Genomic DNA, 20,152 nt, shown 5'->3' with positions numbered 1-20,152 from the left:
TTCTGAGTTGCTTTCCTTGATGCCCGAGGATGAATTTCAATGTTTTCTATACATGGATGGAAGTGATAGATTTTGCCCGTTGTAGGATACTGCCCCCCACCCCCAAAGTAAAAAAAACCAAACAAACCACAAACAAAAAAACCCCCCTCAAAACCAAGCAAAAAACCCAAACAAACAAAAAAACCCCAATCCCCAAGTGTTGCCACTAATTGCTTTCCAATATACAGTGTTAGAAAAGGAGAGGAAGGAAAGGGTCCTCCACTTCGTTTTCAAGGCAGTAGCAAATTAGGGAGAGCATGGTTTTCACTGACAAAGAGTTGAAGTATCATTCCTGTTTCCAACATTTTTAATCAGTGTTTTTAGCAAAATATTGTTTCCTCAGAGCTTTTAGTGACCTGTGCAATTTCCATCAGCTTGCCTTCATGCTGCAATCCCAGAGGAGACTGTATTCACTTTTAGGCCTTCAAATTCACTACTTCAACTATACGGTATCAGAGTGTATAGTTAAAGTGATATACAGAAACTATAGCTGATGTGTGAGAGACCTACTAAGGTGGCTGTCAGGAAAGGTTTCGTTATGCTCCGATACATGTAAGTACCCTATGCCTAAGAATCTCTGTACTCTATGAAGACCAAGCAAACATGTAGGTATCCATACTCTAGAATCAGATGTACTGAACCATTTGTCATCTGTCTCAACAGCTAGAGAGGAACTTCTGAGGAGGAGACTTGTTACTTACCTGCATACAGCACTACTAAGAACTATCCTGATTTCCCCTACCAGATCTTGAATTAAGCAGTCTTATTCACTGAAGCTGTTTGCTGCTGTTGCTTTGGCATCAGTAGCCCAGCCTCAGTGGGGGAGATTTTCAGCAGCTTAGCTGTCACTTTGCTAACTGATCACAAGTCAGATAGTGAACTCAATTTTGCTATTAGCCTTTTAAGTACATTTGCAAGGGGGGGGGGGAAGCCCACAGGTTAAACATTTTCTAAGGTCACAGAGAATCAGTAATAAACCAGGAACAGAACCAGCTTTTCAAAACTTTAATCCCTCCCCCCAGTTCTCCTTTCTTATGGAAATAGAGGCTGCTAAAATTTAGGGCCAAAGGACTTGAAAGATTTTTCTGAAGAATATTTAATCCACAAAGCTTCAGCTTACAGTATAAAAAACACAAGATGTCTGTTCAGAAAGCTGATATCCAACTGTAGTCCATTTTTCTTATTTTTCGTAGCTCTTTCTCCTGGGATTTAGACAGTTTACATGTCATCTCTCCTAATAATTCCATAGGACTTGTATCTTCTTGTTCCGTTTCAGTAACATCTCTTTCTTCATCTGAATCATCCTCTGTTTTTTCACTTTCCATTTCTACTTCATCAGCAAATTCTTCAGCACTGTAAGAGGAAGATGATTGGAAACAACCCAATTAATGAAATTAATGGGTACTTTCACATACTATAGTATCACATACTATAGGAGAGAGGTAAGTTATCATGCAAATAACTAAGTAAACATCAGATTTTATTTATTTTTTAAATCTCAGGCTACTTACAAATTACTATACTTCTCTTGCCACCTCAGTTACTAGCCATTTTTCAAATAGCTGTCCTCTGTTTTAAGTAAACTTAAGCAAAATATAATACATAATGTCAGAACAGGCAGATCAGCATTATGTAAAAAGTTATAATCTCACACTCCTACAGGATTAGAAACATCAGATACACTGGTCGGTGAGACAATATTCAAGAAGGCCATTCTTCTCTTTCAAATCTGAAAAAGGTCACTTAGTCTTAAAAATTGTGACAATACCTAGAGTGTTACTAGAAAAGAAAAAAGTTAGTTTGGTTTTTTTAACACAGGGAGGTACTTAAAGTGGCTGCTCCCTTCTGACTTCAAGAGTTAAGCTTGTGCTGAAGTAGAAAGCATACTTCCAAATAATTATATAGAACAGTTACCACTTACAATGTGGTAATTAATAGTATTAATTCAAATGTCTGTTGTATAAATATTTTGGATCTCATTAGGAATGACCTGCATGGCAGAACAGTACTGGTCCCCTAAAAAAATCATCTGTCTGAATACAAACTATTTATCACTCACAAAATGTAAATGGTGAAACATATATAATACATTAATATTATACTGCCAAGGAAAATAAAAAAAAGTAATCTATACGATGATATATTCTTGTCATTCTTCAAGAGCCCAATCCTCCAGCCCTTGTATGTAACTTTAAGTGTGCAGTCATACTAATTACGAGTGTCAAAGTACAAGCTCTACACGTGCAAATATTTACACAGGCCACTGAACTCCCAAATTCTTCAGTACTGAAACTACATGCAAGCTTCTATATATTCCTTGTATTAGATTTTTGCCAGTGTCTTGCTGATGTGGCAAAAAGACTTTTATTTGTGTCATCCAGCGAGAAAGCTAGCAATATTGGCCAACAAAATGTAGCAGAACTGCTGTGATGGCAGAATACAATGCACATGCAAGAACTACTCAAACTGGTGGTTTTTTCTGGGTAAACCCTGGCATTTACCTGAGAGGTAAACCATCCTCTCACTGGCCTTAGCAAATTCAGAATGGCAGCTGATACCAATGACACATTTTCATCTCTGGCTTGGTAGAGTTTCATATAACACTTTAAAAATAGATTGCACAAAAAATGCAAGCATTTAATTGGCTTCAGTGTAAGTGACAAGATATTAATCCTAATACAAGACTACAGTCATAACACCTGTGCTTGCATTCATTTTCTAGAAGCATACGTCTATCTCAGAGGAGCAAGCTACAATACACTTTAAGTACCCATCAAACTACTCCATTAAATTGAGATTAATGCGTTGTAAGACAAGCTTAGCTAGCCGTTCACAGTACACACTCGTATTTTGTAGCTTAATTAGGAATGAAATTTGAGTTCTAAACAAACTGTTAAGATTAAACCTAAGGACTAACTTCTTGGTGTATCTAGAAACCTAAACCAAGAATTACGCAGGAAGTCATCATAGTATCAAATAAAGTTGAGAATCTGACATTTACCCAAAAATACCACTAAAAACATTAAATCCCTGGAATAAAGCTAAATTCATAAAGAACATTTGAGTACCAAAGGCAACATTTCATGTAGGAGCACATTATGCCAAACAACAGCAAAAATAACAGCAACAAAAGAGCCAATAGACTAAACAGCCAGTCCATGTATCTCCCAAAAACAGAGCTGTTTCAAAAAATCTTGCCACAATAGTGTTCTACTAACTTACATCAATAGAAGACTGAAAAGTGTTGGAAAACTGCCTTTACACTTTAAACAAGGATATACATAATTTAAAATAACTTCAATAACTAAGGAGAGTTCTTCAATTTTTCTTACCTTTTGTTCTCTTTGGAGATGAGCAATGAATTAATAAATATAGGACAGAGGAAGGAAGCAGATGGCAAAACATGTGCTGGAGTGTGCAAAAGCTGAAAATATAAAACAGAAGCTTGATGAAAACTTTTGTTTGTCATGATTTTGTTTGTACACTTACTGTAATCACTCCTACCTCTTTGACAGCAGGTGAATCTTGCTCATGCTTATTACGAACAACTAGTTTTCCAAGGTCTATATCCTCTTGTGATTGCTGACGTCTGTGCTTTCCCAATAGCAAGCTAAATGGGGTCACAGCAAGACTTTCTTCTACTGCCAGCTTGAAAAAAACCAAAAGTTTAAGTAGAATTTTAATGTCACAAATCTAAGTCCCATCTCATTTTGAGTTACCAAAATTCAGAATCAACCTAGGTGACAAAACTCTACACTCAAATTTAACTCAACTGAGCCATATGGCTCTTTGTACTCATTCTCTGTCAGGCATCCTGAGAGAGTCCTACACAGAGGTAATAAAACTCTCCAGGATCTGGATTTGGATTCAAGGACACCAGATTTTAGTTGGTTGATGTACCAATTAACTTCCAAATACGGAAGTTGGTGCGTGTGCCAGAAAAACTAAGGATGGCTTTCAGATTCCACTTATGACTAAAAGATCATTTATACCCCAGCATTATCTGCTGAGTGATTTAATTATGTAACTGGAAGCAAAACATGGCAACTTCCCTTCTGGCACTTTCCTAGATCAACATACCTTAATCTGAGTACCAAATTATTCCCCCACCCTCCAAAGAAACTGATTGCTTATAACCACATTCCCATTGGATTTTGTATTGGAAAGATATTAACTTCTACTTTGATCTATTTTATCTAACCAAACAAATCAATCAAGTGCTACTGTTTTATTCTGTTCAGTGGGTATGAAAAGCTTCTTCAACATGAATTCAAGAGATTGAATTTCCCAGACTACTTCTCCACAGAAGTACATACTGGAATGTAATTTTGAAATTCATTCTCACTGATAAGCCACAATTGATTGACAACTGTTCATCCTCACCAGAAAGTGCAGTTCAGGCCACACTCAAGGTTCCAAGTGTTAAAGAAACCAAGATAAGGAAAAAGCTTATTCAAACATCAAGTGTTTTTGCTTCATTTGTGTAAGCCAAATCCTTTCAGAAAAGTATCATTTTTTTGTTCGGGGGAAATGAGAAGAGGGAGTAGCTTACTAGTACTTTTTTTTTTTTTTTTTAAAAAGGTTTTTACAAACAGCAATTCTGTCAAAAAATAAGCAAATAGATTACTGCCCCTTCAGCTAAGTGCCTATGACTCCATCTAAGGATCTGGGATGCATTTTCATGACAGAAGGGAATTTGAATCCAACAAACTGAACACCAACAGAATTTTGAACTGCTCTGTACATCTCTGTCAGAACTTCTATAAGAGGTACCTGTTTGCTTGACGGAGTAAGCCTTTCTTCTAGAGACTTTGTGCTAAGCGTCATTAGCTCCTAAAATACAGAATGATGTAGAAGAGTTATAGTACGTGAAACTTGCTTTCCATATTTCCGTACCTTGCCTACAGAAGCTTCCAACTGGCCCAAAAGCTTTTGTCAGTCAAATGGAAGAGGCAAACACATCTCTTCCTCTTTAATTTATAAAGAAACTGAAAGGAAGCAGGAATGGACCTAGAGGGTCTATATAGACTTTTTGGGAAAACAAACAAAACAAACACCCACCCACATATTACAGGGAAAACCAAGTATCATATGAAACATTTGGATAATCAATAATACAGTTTCTAGGTAAGTTTAAGTTAAGTTTAAGTTAAACAGCATTGGCAATATTCCCAAATTATCTAGTTTCTTGTATGAATGAGGCAGCAGAAACTATCGGCAGTAGAAAACCAGTAAATAATCAGTTTTGAACTTAAGCTGTTTTGGCAGTTGAAAGCTTTTAATAAAGAACAAAGCATGGCTTACGCTGCCTTGAAATCACAAAAAGAAACTCTTACATTCAACAGCGGAACTCTGAATTTATATCAATCCACATTCAGGAAAATACTTTTTCCCCAGGAACCCCCTGCCAATCACTATTTCTTACTTGCGTATCCGTAAGAAAAAACAGTTGGGATCTTCTTAGCCAAAGGTATTTTTCTGAGCCAATCGTTTCAGGTTCATCTCTTGGAACGAAGGCAGCAAGCTGGATCTTTTCTTTACAAAGGTTTCTCTGGATGTAGATTGGCCGTGGCTCATTTGGTTTAAACACAAACACTGCAAAACCAAGAATGTCCTCTCTTTAAATCATGAAATTCTTACCTTCCTGGATAGCTGTCAAAGCCCTGTGTATCACAGCCAGTAAGGGCTGGACAGGATTGCATTTAAGCGCTAGCTTGCAGGAATTATAATTGGATAACCTTGTTGCATAATAGAAGGTACCTTTCACATTATTCCAATCCAGAGAACACACTTGGAAATTAACTTTTCTGTAGAACAGTAGCTCTAGGAAGAGTAATCATAATTTATAGTCAAAGCTCTAAAACATAGCTGTACAGTTCAACCACAGTTTTGCATTTACAGGGGAGGGTCAAGAACATTCAAGACCCTCACCCAGAGAACATGGTTAGTCCTGTGCTATATCCCGTACCTCCAACGGTTAGTTTGCTGGGGATGGGGAACCAGCATGCTTTACTTGACTGCTGCTGTCAGACATTGCTCAGCTTTCCACAGGCGCAAACGCAGACTCGAGTCTGTCTTATGGCTTTCATGGGGCTGAATTCTAAGAAAACCTTTTCTAGAAACTATGCTTCCACAGTTTTAAATTCCACTGACTATTACTTGTCAAAGAAGCCTTTGTACTTACAGCTGGACTCTTTTGAGAGCCACGAGACAGCAGCAATATGTTCTGAAAGGGGATCAGGCTGCAGAACTAAGACATTGAGGTGGGCACTCCATTCCACTGAAAAGCAAACACAGCAACAGCCAGACATGAAAAGAAGGCATTCAGTTCTATCCCACTACTTTGCCAAACAAAAGGTCAAATGGGAATGACACACAGGGCCTTAACCTCTGGAAGAGGTATGCAACTTCACTTATTCAGATGAATAAAAATACACAAATATTATCGACAACTTCTACAAATGCAGGAAATACTAGCTGTTATTGGGTTATCAATGATCTAACTTAAAGCACATGCACGCTGGACAGGATACAATCTTGACTGAAGTATGAAAATAATTACATTTCCACAGGACATTTTGTAGTGGATCAATCTGGAATCAAACTAGAATTATTTTAAGGTTTCACAGTAAACTCAAATGTTAAATGTTACCACTCTAGCATACATTTAAGCTGATCTTACATGCACAACTGAGCAGGTTCCAGCAACACAGAAAGCCATAATCAGTGGCACCAATAAGGTACTTGGAACATGTTAGTCTCCCAAAGCAGATGTTCCTACAGAAGTAAAAAGTCAAAAGAAGTTAATGACCTTCAGATTTCATCTTTGTTTCTCTATGTAGTAATGATTCACAAGTCACAAAAACATTCAGTTAAGATTTAGTTCTGATATTTAAAGGAGAAGTTTGCTTTTTGCTTTCACCTCTAGTGGCATGAAACTTCACACACAACAACCAGATAGGTCTGGGAGATTTAAAAGTATGAAATGAATCCATATGGATTACATGTTCCTATAACATTCTAATTTCAAGGAGTGATTTTAAGCTCTTAATTAAGAGTAAGTACTAGTAACTGTTCACATTGGGACCGGAAAATAAATTCCATATTTAAAGAATTCCTACTATTGCTCTAAGCACTAGAAAGAGAAGAGTAGTAAAAAAAAATTAAAAAAAAAAAAAAAAAAAATTATGCTTATAGGCTGCTCCAATTGAAGGAAGTGTGTTATTTGTCTTCACTTACTTTAATTTCTCATTCTCTTGTTTGCGAATAATAGAACAGCCTTTTGATTTCTAATGCTATAGAACATTTTCAAAAAAGCTAATAAGGGACGGAATTTCTGTATTAAAACACAGCCCTTTGAAGTTATGCAATTAATACAGACATTTAATATAGTCCTAGAGTAATTTATTTCCTTTTGATATAGCATATAGTAAGGGCTACAAAAGGAGCAGCTGCCTGGGAAAAGCTTGCCACTGTGCCAAGCTGTCAAGAGAAGTCTTCTCCATAGATACAGTAAAGATGTGGCTGACATGCCTCCCACGATTTTCCTGCAGACCAGTTTTAGAATCATGTCTCTCAATTTCTAATCTTAGAGGACCAGTATAAATAAAATGGACTTGATCACACAAAAGAAAAGCTTACAAACATACACACAAAAGCATGGAAGCGAGAAATCTCTGTATCTTTCTATGATTCTTTATGTCAGAGTCTCTAAAACATTCTGACCACACATGTTTCGCTTTCTATTTTAGGTGTTTCCTGGAAGCGAGTGTATGAAGCACCTCCAACATTACTGCGGTAATGACTTTGAGAAGCAAGTTGGAGCAGCAGTTAGAAAAACCTTAGCACTGAAAGAGAATGCTACAGTAGGTTTGTAGCATCTTCCTGTTCCAGAAATTGTTTAGATACAGAGATCTGGCACAGAGATTAAGTAGATGAACCAGTGAGGTCACCTATTGCCCTATTTTTGCAAGATTATCATGAGAAAAATGATACTTTACCTGGATCAGAAACTGCTGTATATTTGCACAGTCCAGGAAGCTCAATATTAAGGCTGTCCTATTCTTTGAGTCTCTATCTTTTATCTCTACCATCGACCTATGCCATTCCTCATTATCTGTACACAACAGAACAGTATCTAGGCCTTCAGGATGTCTTTTATCATGACAGCACACAACGAAGCATGCTGGGATAGTCGTCAGGCAAATACGGATTTTCCAACAGAGGTTAGCAAGGATCGAGATATACATTTTATAACGCAGATAATAAGGTCAATATGGCTTTAAGGTTTATTGATATAATTTCTATTTGTATGCTTGTGTACATGAATAAAGCACAAACTTCTTATATTTATACTTTTTCAGTACTTTGATTCATCCCTAGATTAATGGGGAAAAAGAGAAGGGCTATTAACACACTACTGCGTGCCCAACGATACATATTTGAGTATGGGAGGTACAGGAGGAAGAAGATGAAACTGCAAAGCTTGATCTTATTATTTTTAACAGTAAGTTACCAGCCACCTAAAAGCCATTTTAGAGTCTTTTCTATATGTGAACTTAAGACTTAAATTCAATGTTTATATGAACATATACAAGGTCTTGGACTACTATGAATTGATTGTTTCTGTTCCAAGAGTTCAAGCAAGACATAAAAAGCCAGATGAAAAACATACCTTATTTTTCCAGGTGGGTGGCAAAATGTACACTTAAGATCCCAAGTAACTGAATCCCATACAGTGACAGTTTCTTCAAAGCTAACAGCAAGCAAAGAGCCATCTTCTGAGAAACAGCAGTTAGTAGCTTGGTAGTTGTGGTAGCTGCCTACAAAGTCACAGCTCCAGCTCACGCTTTGCTGTGCTGCATTGAATAAACAAGCTAGTTAATGCAAGTCTATACATCAAGAAAGAAGAATTCAAGTATTTGGGCTGCAAAATAGGATCAAGAGCAAGAGAGTTTTGTTTCAGAAGGCTTACATTTTTAAGGGGTACAGAGAATCTGTCCTGTTCTAGTACAAGAAACATCTAGTAGGTTTTCCATTTGTCCTCAGTTTCGCATCGAACAGTGAATCCTGAGACTGACATGGTACAATATTCATGTTTACTTTGCCAACTACGTTAACTGTGCTCTCAAACAGGCAGATGTTAGATAAAAAAGATACTGAAGTAGATTCAACATTTAGTGTTCTGAAACATACTGTTCTTTTAAAACTGTAGCAAGAACATGAGCATTACTAAAAATTTGAACACAGGTTGCATTTGAGTCCAACAAAGCTCATGCTTCATTTACATAAAGTTTCAGGATCACAAAGTGATCCATCGACATGCCTCCTTGTCTTGGTTAACCTGCCAGTGCATTCAGTTGGGACACCTTTCCCACTGTTGATAATTACCATAAAATAAATAGAAGCAAAATGACATACTTACCACATAACACACATTTCCCAGTATAAGCAAATTCATACAGCATGCTTTTGAAACATATAATCATAGAATAGTTTGGGTTGGAAGGGACCTTTAAAGGTCATCTAGTCCAACCCCCCTGCTGTGGGCAGGGACATCTTCAACTAGATCAGGTTGCTCAGAGCCCCATCCAACCCGACCTTGAATGCTTCCAGGGATGGGGCATCCACCACCTCTCTGGGCAACCTGTGCCAGTGTTTCACCACCCTCAGCGTAAAAAATGTCTTCCTTCTATCTAGTCTCAATCTACCCCCCCTTTAGTTGAAAGCCATTCCCCCTTGTCCTGTCGCAACAGGCCCTGCTCAAAAGTTTGCCGCCATCTTTTTGAGAAGCCCCCTTTAAGTACTGATAGGCTGCAAGATGGTCTCCCCAAAGCCGCCTCTTCTCTAGGCTGAACAACCCCAACTCTCTCAGCCTTTCTTCATAGGAGAGGTGTTCCATCCCCCTGATCATTTTTGTGACCCTCCTCTGGACCTGCTCCAACAGATCCATGTCTTTCTTATGCTGAGGGCTCCAGAGCTGGACACAGTACTCCAGGTGGGGTCTCACCAGAGCAGAGTAGAGGGGCAGAATCACCTCCCTTGACCTGCTGGCCACGCTAAACATACCAGTAGGATGAGGAAAGAAAGGAAAATAAGTTCACCCTATGCTAAGGGTGAACTTTATATAATGGCTACAAGTTGATGATTAAAAGAACTGCCTGTAAAAAAAGCCAGAAACAATTCACTACTTTAAACTGCATGGCACCATCTAGAGGCACAGCAAGAGATCTGCTGCAAATAAAAACATGCCGGAGCGTATTCTACATATGAATTAATTAGTTTATTAATATTTGCTGCACAGAAGCCTGCAGCAGCATGAGTCTTTCTACCTGAGCATTCCTACCCTGCTGCCCCTGGGCAAATACACTACAGAAGTCAGCACTAATTTGTACTTTTACACATGCCATGAAACACAACTCTCTATAGTCACTTAAAAAACAAACAAACAAAAAAAATACACACAAAAACCCCCTGATGAGGCCAGTCAGCAGATACAAAGCTATCTTGCTGGAGGAAACAGACCCCATTAGGTTTCATCCCCAGCCCACCCTGTACTCAAGATCAAAGTAGCTGCTCATTAAGTTAAGATATAATCTAGGCTTAGAATCATTTACAATCAAAAAAGAAAAAAGACAAGAAACCTCTTTCAGATACAATTGAGGGAGCTGCCATTAAGTAAATATATGCATAAATCCTAGTAAATGAATACAAGCTTTTGTTTTGCTTCTCATGAGCAGCCACTGTTGAAAAGCAAACAGCTTGGAAAGAGAAAGTCAATTTGGCAAAGTAAGTTTGCCAACTGGAAGCCTTAGTAGCTGAAAGGTACTTTTGAACATGTTCTCACCTGTGCATGAAAACACAAACATGTTACTAAACTGCAAGCAGTTCAGCAAGACCACTACCACATCTATTTGGGAACATGAAAAGATAAGACACTGAAGTGGCAGGAAAGTTCCAGCTCACTTAAGTGTGCCTGGCACTGTAATAACACGTAAGTAAAAGGAAATTAAGAAGGAGGAAATCTATTGTATTTCCCATCCAGAGGCATACAGGGTAATACATATCCGTCAGATGTTCTGTTTGAAACAAGTGAACATCAGCATGCATTTTGAGAGGTGAAATTTTGTTACTTAAGTATCTTGGAATTGGATCCTAAATAACCATTCTAGGACGTTCAAATATCTAATGGGAAGGAAGGATGTTCAAAAAATGAACTCTGAAGTGGTGGAGCTGCAGAATGGCAAAGTGCGATTATTTTACACTAAGTCAACTAAAACAGAATAACACATTTCTGCATCCTGCTCCCTAGAGCAGAAGTCTCAAATAAAAAGACTACCCAGAGGAATGACAAAAATCCATTTTCCCAGCATGGAAAAATCATTACCACAAACAATCCTTTAAACAAATCAACACAGGCTGCCGTTCCCTTCTACAGCAGGCTCGGCAAGGTCTTTTGCTATTTCAGGAACCTCCATATCAATCCATAATACTGCAGAACTATGAGAGAACTCCATCACAGAGGATGCTCAGGAGAACACAATACTCCATGCAACAGCAGAAATAAATGCATGGGACTCGAGGGCCTAGTTCTGAAAGGATGAAGTTAGGGTCAGAATTTCTCTAGCATGTTACAAGGTAGCAAGTAAGAGTAAGTTACATTTTGACCATACTCACCCTCCGGATCAGTGTCTTCTACCATCACCCAGACTTTAAACACACAATCTTTGCCAGCTGTTACCAATATCAGAGAGTCATCTTCCAATTCATCCATGTTACGAAAGCACATGTCTGTTATGTGGTCCTCATGGGGCATATTTATTCTAGTATTCAGCTTAAAGCTATAGGAAAAGAAAACAGAAGCTTGCCATTTTATTACATTTTGAACTTGTGGAAGATTTCAGTCTAAGATGATTCTGGAAGGGGCAGGGAGAAGAGGAATCAAAGAAACTTCTGTCTAATTACACAGCTAAATGGTACTGCACTTACAGATCGGATTTCCCTTATCACTTCCATACAGCAAGAGAGATTGTAACCCAGCACTGAGAAAGGATTATCACTAAGCAAGCATCACTCTCAAATATTCAGCCTGAACTCTGGGCAGTCTTTCCAGTATTTAGACAACCAGTCACATAGCTACTACACAGATCAGCTTTATTTTGCTTTGTTTCTTCTTTAAGAAAATAACAATTCATAGTCAATTTTTTTTTTTTTTTTTAAGTAAGAAAATCAGGGAAAGTGTATTAACCAGATGCGTATGTTAGCTAAAGAAAAAAATCAACAATAAAGTCATAATCTTCTGTACCCTAGAAGGACTAATCAATTAATGATGGATTAGACAGAGGTGGGAAAACTGAACAAGCTATAGAACCATTCAGCCAAGTCCATGATTTTTAATACCAAGTAAATATGTGAATTTAAGTCCCATGGTTAAAATAGCCTGTCTGATTAATACAATTAAATTAGATTCAGAGCAATTATTTCCAATCTGTATTTACTTCAACTCTGTGCATTGTTTCAGATGCGTGTAGTTTGCATGATAAATGCTCCCTAGGGTATTCCCTAGAATTTTATGAGTTGATCTGGAAAAACTCTGCCTTTGCAAGACAAAGCCTGTGTAGATATTTGTGTGATACTTTAGATTTTGATACCTAAAAGGCCAGCTCTATTATCATTACCTTTGTGTTTCTTCATCATAGAACCACAGCTTCAACTGTAACTCAGGGTCAGTTACTTCTTCTCTCTCTTCTACTGTGGCTAACCACTTGCCTTGTGTACTAAACGCAACTTTTACCAAGTCAGCTTGGTTTAAACCTGCCTGATGAATGTATTGTCGTTGCACAATATCCAACTGCAAAACAACAAGACCAAAATTAAATTTCAAAATTCAAGTATAGATTTCGAGATATCATTCATAAAATCATTGAGAAAGGATGTTCTGAAAGCACTGATTAGAACTGACTGGGCTGTGGCATAAAAAAAAATGTGGGGAAAGCATAATTTGGGCATGTACATTCCACAATAATGCTAAGTGTAGGAAAGAAGAAAAAAAAAAAAAAAAAAGATATTTTAGAGGGATTTTACCTAGAAATTTTTGACATTTAACAGGAACAGCATGCTGTTTTGAAGTACTTATTCAACTTTCAACATTTAAGTATGCTTAACAAGTAAAAGAAGTTTGCAACAAAGCTGAGAACATCTCAGCTTAGAATCCAGTCTCGTGGTATAGCTGTTGGCTTTTTTCCTGTTTGCCATATTAACTCTTCCAATAATTCTGATGCATAAAACTTACTTGATTGAGTAAATTAAAAGTTTTAGTACAAGCCCATTCAACTTACACTGAACAGCTGTTGGTCACTTTGGAGACAATAGAACTGCAAGTGGCCAGGCTCTCCATTCAGGACCAAAGCTTTGGTTCTAGGATCAACCACTAGACCAGTCTTGACATCCGTACCTGGAAACAAAAATAAGATGACGTATGACCCAAGATAGGAAGCGACACATTCTGCCCTCTAAGTGGAAGATAAATTTTATTGCACTTACTTTTGATTAGCCCTTGAATACTTTTGGAAAATCTTAGGTTGCTGTTGATTATTGTAATTCCTGAAAGGAAAAGCAGATAAAGTCTTGCAAAAGGCTTCTGCAACGTAACCGCATCTCATGGTGGGGAAGGGACCTTAACCAACTGTACTTAATCCTATAAACATATCTTTTCTCAATTTATGACAACCCTACATCAAGGTGGAAAGCCAAGTTACAACAGTGGTCAGGCAAATTCACAGAACTGATGAAAGAGCAAAAGATCACTTCAAGCACCTGTTCTTTCAGGTCAATATTGAACTTTTACATAGTATCTAGTTAATTAATCTGAAATTAACAAAATAAAGCTCATACAGATTTGCATTTCATTTTGCATTAAGTGATACTTAAAATATGTTTTGGCTTACTGTTGTCTGTATGCAAGGTGCAACAGAGTGCGCCATCAGATGACATGGAGATGTACTCAATAGCAGATCCCAAACGAGGAAGGAAATCCTTCTGACAGTCTGATTCATTGTGCCACAGAACTAGAACAGATTCAACTCCACCACTCAGCAAGCTGGTTCCTTTTCCGGTAATAAAAATGCAGTTACAGGTTTTGGTTAAAAAAAATGTATCATCAGCATACATGTTTACAATGACAGACAAACAGGTTTCTCAAAAACCTTTCTTAAACTGTCACATACAAAGCAATTATTCCTCATATCTAGCCTGGGCAATACACATAAATACTCTTCTCATTATCCCATGTTAAATTGCTAGAGAAACTTGGATTAAGTAACAAGAATTTGTGCCTGCAGTAAAATTTAAACAAAGCTTTGGGAGTAGTAGATCCCATTACTTTCTGAATCAGCTGAGTATTTGTGTTAGAATATAGCTGAGTTGTTCTCCTTCTGTCAGAAGTACTTCGCAGTAAGGAATATCCTAAGGAGGATAGTTCAGGTCAAACAATTCAGATAAAAGTTAACTGTATTTTTGCCACTAGGTTTGAGCTCAGACTGGCTGGTTTCATTTGGATTCATAAGGCTCTGGCAAGAACTCATCACTATTACTGATGAAAAGCTGGGGGGAGAGTGGAGGTGGGGGAAGAGGTAAGAGGAGGAGTTAGATTTTACATTCTACCACGGAAGGCAGATATTTGACATTATGAATGCCAATCCAAATATATAGAAAAATAACAACTGCTTCAATTTTTATTTCAGATCCTTCCTGGACATATTTAAAATTCTAGAAATTAATTTGTTAGTAAGTGGACAAACTCAAACGTCTATTGATTTTTCCCTCCCCACTGCAACTCTTTGACTTTGAAAGGTTTTTTGGGTTTGTTTTTTTTTAACTCACCCTCCATAGAAAAAGCTAGATCCATGACGGTATCATGATGCCAGTGCAGTGTGGAAAATGTGTACTCTTTCTTGTGGTAGAAATTCCTCCTATGTGGGGAGGAATAGAACAGTTCTTCAAGCACAACATCAACAACAGAGCAAACAAAAGGAAATACTGAATTGAATCAAGTATACCATCCTCTCCTCTAACTTCTAGACTACAGTTTCTTGTATGGGCAAGTGATACAAAGGGAGGGAAAGAACCATGCTAGCCAGTTTTCGATGCCTTCCTGGTGCATACCACGCATCTTAGACATATTGAGCAACTCAGCGCTGCAGAGAAACTTGGCAAGTGTATTGCTCTTAACCACGCAATTCCACTAGTGTGCTCTCCCTAGGACTCTACTTGCCCATAAGGAGTTATTTCAGCTGCTCCTGCATTACTTTTTTCAAATACAGTTTAGATTCATGGAGCATAGCTTAACAGGAATATTTTCCCATTTGACGTTAAACTGAAGCTGTACCCTGAAGTCAATGTCAGTACTGCAGGTTCACAGGGCCTGCCATTCTTTGCTCATTATGACTTCTGAAAATGGCAACGCTAAGGACGAATTAGACTGCTTTGCTCAGGTTTCACTTAATTCCTATGGTCACATCACTTTATGGGGTACACAGTTGAATCAAAATGTGCATACCAGAGGCGAATCTTTCCATCAGCATGGCCAGTTGCAATACAATCCTCCGTAGGATGGCATGCTATGCAAGTGAAGTGATTGTTTCCACTTTTTGTCTTGGTTGCACTTACAGAAAACCTTCAAGAGTTAAAAAAGTAACTTTAATTATATGAGTTGGTTTTGGTTTTGTTTTTTAAACAAAGCTTCAAAAGGATCAGCTAATGCACATAAAAATAACTCTGACTAGCAAAATTAAACAGCTCCAAGTTGTTATAGTTACGTGCGCTCTCCAAAAAATAGCGACAGACTTATTTTTCTCGTTAATTAGTTCTTTGCCTTCAATCAAGCTGAAAGATTTTTCCTTCTTTCTCTCTCTTCTTCCACCCGCCCTTCCTCCCCCTGCCCCTGTTTTGGCCCTGACCAAACTATGTCACTTGTTTCAGTCCAGCATCAGCCTAAGCATTTACCCGAAAAAAATACATGCCTGAGCTGAAAAGATAAGCTACCAATGCCAATGCGGCACCTCACTGTCTGCCTCTACAGGAAGCTTCTTATATAGTGACTACATTCCCTCTAGCATAAAACCAAATGGTTGCTGACAAATATAAAATAATGTGTGCACGTATCACCAGTTAACAAACTGGTATTTATGATACATCAGACTGAATCAGTACCCGACATTTTCATTCGTACCTGTTCAACTGTTTCTGTTTAAAAAAATAAACTTGGAGATTAACGTCCTTCACTGATGCCACATATTCACCCTGTTATAGTAAAACAACAACGTAAGACATACAGATTTTGTTCTTACACATGAAAGAAAAATCATGTTTCACTACAAAGTACTTAAAATTGGAGTTAACATATAAGCTGATGTTAAGTAAATATTTTCCTATTATAAGTGTTGTTTGGTTTTTTTTCATAAAAGAAAGCATAGGTTTACACAGATTCATTTAACTTCAGTTTTGTTTCAGTGCTGCTGTGCCTGTTTGAAAGCATAAACAGCATATAGTTCATTTGAGAGGAAAAAAAACCCCAACACCCAATAGAAGAAAAAACCCCAAAAGGTGAATATACTTCTCTTCCAAATGCAATACGCTTTGGTGATGCATCCACACCATCCAAAACCACCGAGAATTCCTTGGCTTCCAAATCTTGGCCTGCTGCTTTTGTCAGCTTAACTGAGACAAGTTGGAACGTATCTGACCAAAGAAAAATCTGTTATCAAACGGCTTTTATGAACAAGTTTATATACGCCCCTTACAAAGGAGATTTACACCCCTTCTACCTTAAAACTAACATGTTAGTACCTTCCAATATTTTTTGTCAGTTTGAAAAAGTTTGTAATACCTTTCACAAAATAATCATTTCAGGTATTTTGATTCAAACAATAGTATTGAAGATTGACGACTAGATAGTGGATACCAGTGCAACTGTAAGCAGAAACCAAGCAAAGTTGTGTAATATTTGCTCTTGCTCTGAAGTGACATTTGTAGCAATACAGTAAGAGTAAGGTCAAGCTATATTTATATTTATTTCAGACAAAATTCTAGGAAAAAATATCTAGGCATGCTGTTAAATAGGACATCTATTTACGTTAATACTGCTTAAGGGGGAAGAGTAGTCTCAAGTACTGTAGCATACCCTATATCATGGTAAGCACTGCTTAAAGATTTATTGCATCTGCAACATCAGATGTATGCAGTATATGCTTCAAAAGTGAAGATAAACACTCTTCTAGACAAATATTAAAAAAAATAGATGTCAGAATGAAAACAGAAAAAAGGTACAAAATGCAGGACTGCAGACATCTGTCATACGATTTAAGAAATATTTTCAAAATATATTAAAGCACGTTCTTGCAGCATACCATTCACTGACATGACAGTAGCTTAGACATAGAATGACTTAGATGACAAGGATGATGCTAATCATACTGCACCTCTTTCACCATGCTTTGGAATTACAACAAACACGGAGTCCTCACAACAAGCAAGCGCGTACAGTGCAAGAAGTTTGGATCCTACAACGAAAGTCTGAAGAAAAAAAGAGAAGGAGGTCAACAATTATTACACTTATGCGTATGGTTTTCAACAGCGAATAATGCTGTTTTTACAGTAAGAACACACGTGCTTTAAAGAAACCTTGATGTATTAATTAAAATTCTCAATTCTAAAACAAATGAAGAGACCTTTATTCTATCAAGGACTAATACAAATGTTAAAACAGTACTAATAAAATATGAGACATCAGATTTACTGAAAAACCTGAAGGTACCTTACCCCTAATACAAAGCAGAAGGCCCACCTATAGGAAAATGCGTCTATTTAGCAGAAAACGGGAGCAACAGGACAGTTAGCAGCCCACATTTTCAAGCCATCATATGAATTCCTATTGGCATATCACAAACTGCAGCACACTCCCTAAGAGCGACACTGGACTCTGAACTGGAGCAAGTAGCAAAGTTAGTATGTCAGTACATGTCCCACCTTTTTCCCCAAATGATTCTGCATCACCATGAATTTCACATCAATTGCCACACTCTGTTACTGCCATAAACAGAGGGCTTGCAGGCTGTGTTTGTGGCAGAACAACACATCTCAGACTGATTTGTGACCATTGGCAGTAACAGCTGCAGAAATCCTTATTCTGCTATCAGTGGGTCAAGAATAATTTTGACATGCGCTCAACAGGAATAACTCAACATACTTTAATGGGAATCCCATCCATGAAGTCCCACAGCTTAATGCTGCCATCAACAGAGGAAGAATATAGCTGAGGGGGGGGAAAAAAAAAAGTTAAAGTAATATATCAAAGCCAGCTTTTACATAAAATCACAGCTTAAAAGTTGAAGGATTGACCAATGAAACTGCGATTCTGAGCAGCTGAATCATCAAAAATACAGGACACACACCAGCTCTTTGCTGCCTTCAAACAAAGTGCGATGGAAACACAACAGTCTTATTCTGGTTTGAAATACACATTTTCATGAAGTGTGAAAGAAACAACAGGTATTTGTGTTTAATCACTTGAGACTAACAGACTATGCACAGATACCCGTTATGTGAACATCTATTAACATTTGCATCAGACTTTGCATAGATAATATGCAGAGGCAGTCCACCTTGGCAAATAATTCTTGTTTATATATAGACACAAAAAAAAACCCTAAGCAAACTGAGAGCCAGAGCAGGAGCAGCAGTGAACAGGGAAGGCAGGCTGCTGGTAGACCGGGAGCCACTGGGCAATTGCATGGATTTAGTCAAATCTGCATCTGTATCAGCAGACAGAGAGGAGCAAACACCCACCAGAGTAAATGTTGCTGATTTTTTCACACGCTTCTTTTCCCCCTTTAATAATAATAAAAAAATGGAAACTTTGCTGATCTTTCCATTTTGCCGTCGTTCCGTTCAATGAGTGTAATCCACGCAATTTTTTTTTTTGGTAGAAAACAGATATAACGTTTACCCTTCCAGGCAGATTTAGGAGAAACATTAGCTCGACCACGCTATAATCGCTTCCAGGTCATTCTCAAAGCCAAGCCAGCCCCCAAACAGCCGGGACAGCCCCCGCAGAAGCACATAAGCTCGGCCGAAGAGGCAGGAGCACCCCCAGCACCTCCCCGCAGCCAAACCTTCCCCCCCCAGACCTGCATGTGGTTGTGGGGGTTGAGCTGGATGCCTGTCACCAGGTCGGCGTGGCCCCCCATCACCCGCAGCGTCTCCTCGGTGGCCACGCTGTACATCTTCACGAAGTCGCCGGAGGCACATAGCAGGTACCTGGAGAAGGAGGAAAGCCGTTACCCCGCCGCCCGCGGAAGAGGGGGCCCAAGCACCCCCCGGGAAGCGGCAGGTCGCGGTGCACCAGCCGGCAGCCGCCCCCCGCTGCCTCCCTCCAAGGGTGGGAGGCCCGGCCCCCAGCCCCACTTGCTTGGAATCGGCGGAGAAGACGGCCCTGGCACCGTGGAGGGTGCTGCCGCCGCATCGCACCACGCGGAGCGTCGCCGGCGCCACCATCTTCCCTCAGCACAACCCCCGACCTTTCACCCCTGCCCCGGCGAGCGCGGCCGCTCTCCTCCCGCCCTCCTCCGCGACTCTATGGTGCCCGGCCTCCTCGGTAAGTTCCGCCCGCCGCCGACATGGCGGCTGGGGCAGTCTCGCGCTGGCGCTGGTTGGCTCCTCGGCTGTGACGCGCTGAGGGCGGGCTGCTCGTGCGCCCTCGCGGTTCCTCAGGGCGGTCCGCCGTCCGTTAGCGGCCGCGTCAGGCGTTCCTCTCAGAGCCGGTGGGTGCGGGGAGCCGTGGGGGGCCGGGCCGGTGCCACCGCTACCACCGCTGCCCCTGGGCGAGAGCCCGGTCGTCTGCCGAGTCCAGCTCTCCCGCAGAAAATTCCCCTCGCCCTCCCCTAGCCCCAGCCGCTCTCCTCCATTCCCACGCTGGAGGGACGGAGGGAGCCCGGGAGGAGTGGTACCGCTTAGCTCCAGCGGTATCGGCCGGCTGGCGCCTGCAGGTGCATGGCACCTCTTGTTCGCTCCAAGTCACAGGTCTTTTCTGGTCCCCGGCGGGTGGCTGCTGAACCGA

General features: G+C 39.5%; 1 protein-coding gene across 1 annotated transcript; it reads right to left on the bottom strand.

Annotated features, from left to right (window-relative positions):
• Window positions 1-1,119: 1,119 nt before the first annotated feature.
• WDR75 (WD repeat domain 75) lies at window positions 1,120-19,611 on the bottom strand. Its single transcript, XM_076342196.1, has 21 exons — window positions 19,505-19,611; window positions 19,224-19,353; window positions 18,284-18,349; window positions 17,517-17,610; window positions 16,652-16,776; window positions 16,268-16,338; window positions 15,596-15,712; window positions 14,920-15,008; window positions 13,986-14,144; window positions 13,582-13,641; window positions 13,377-13,492; window positions 12,717-12,889; window positions 11,716-11,879; window positions 8,714-8,897; window positions 6,722-6,816; window positions 6,224-6,319; window positions 5,465-5,634; window positions 4,813-4,872; window positions 3,544-3,687; window positions 3,372-3,463; window positions 1,120-1,392 (listed from the first exon to the last, which is right to left on the bottom strand). Exons 1-21 carry the CDS (start codon window positions 19,588-19,590, stop codon window positions 1,185-1,187), a joined length of 2,499 nt encoding a protein of 832 aa, XP_076198311.1. The 5' UTR covers window positions 19,591-19,611; the 3' UTR covers window positions 1,120-1,184.
• Window positions 19,612-20,152: the final 541 nt, after the last annotated feature.

The sequence above is a fragment of the Aptenodytes patagonicus genome, chromosome 6 (genome assembly GCF_965638725.1).
Source record: "Aptenodytes patagonicus chromosome 6, bAptPat1.pri.cur, whole genome shotgun sequence".
NCBI lineage: Eukaryota > Metazoa > Chordata > Aves > Sphenisciformes > Spheniscidae > Aptenodytes > Aptenodytes patagonicus.
The sequence above is the reverse complement of the archived record's forward strand: the minus strand, read 5'-3'. Positions and strand labels throughout refer to the sequence as shown.

Bases quoted from the DNA above. Each gene is read 5' to 3' on its own strand.
- WDR75 (XM_076342196.1), bottom strand. From the start codon at position 19,590: ATGGTGGCGCCGGCGACGCTCCGCGTGGTGCGATGCGGCGGCAGCACC. The intron at 15,009-15,595 runs GTATGCACATTT...CTCCCCACATAG, and splicing joins GATGGAAAGATTCGCCTCTG to GAGGAATTTCTACCACAAGA. The intron at 6,320-6,721 runs GTAAGATCAGCT...TTTGCTTTTCAG, and splicing joins GAACCTGCTCAGTTGTGCAT to TGGAATGGAGTGCCCACCTC.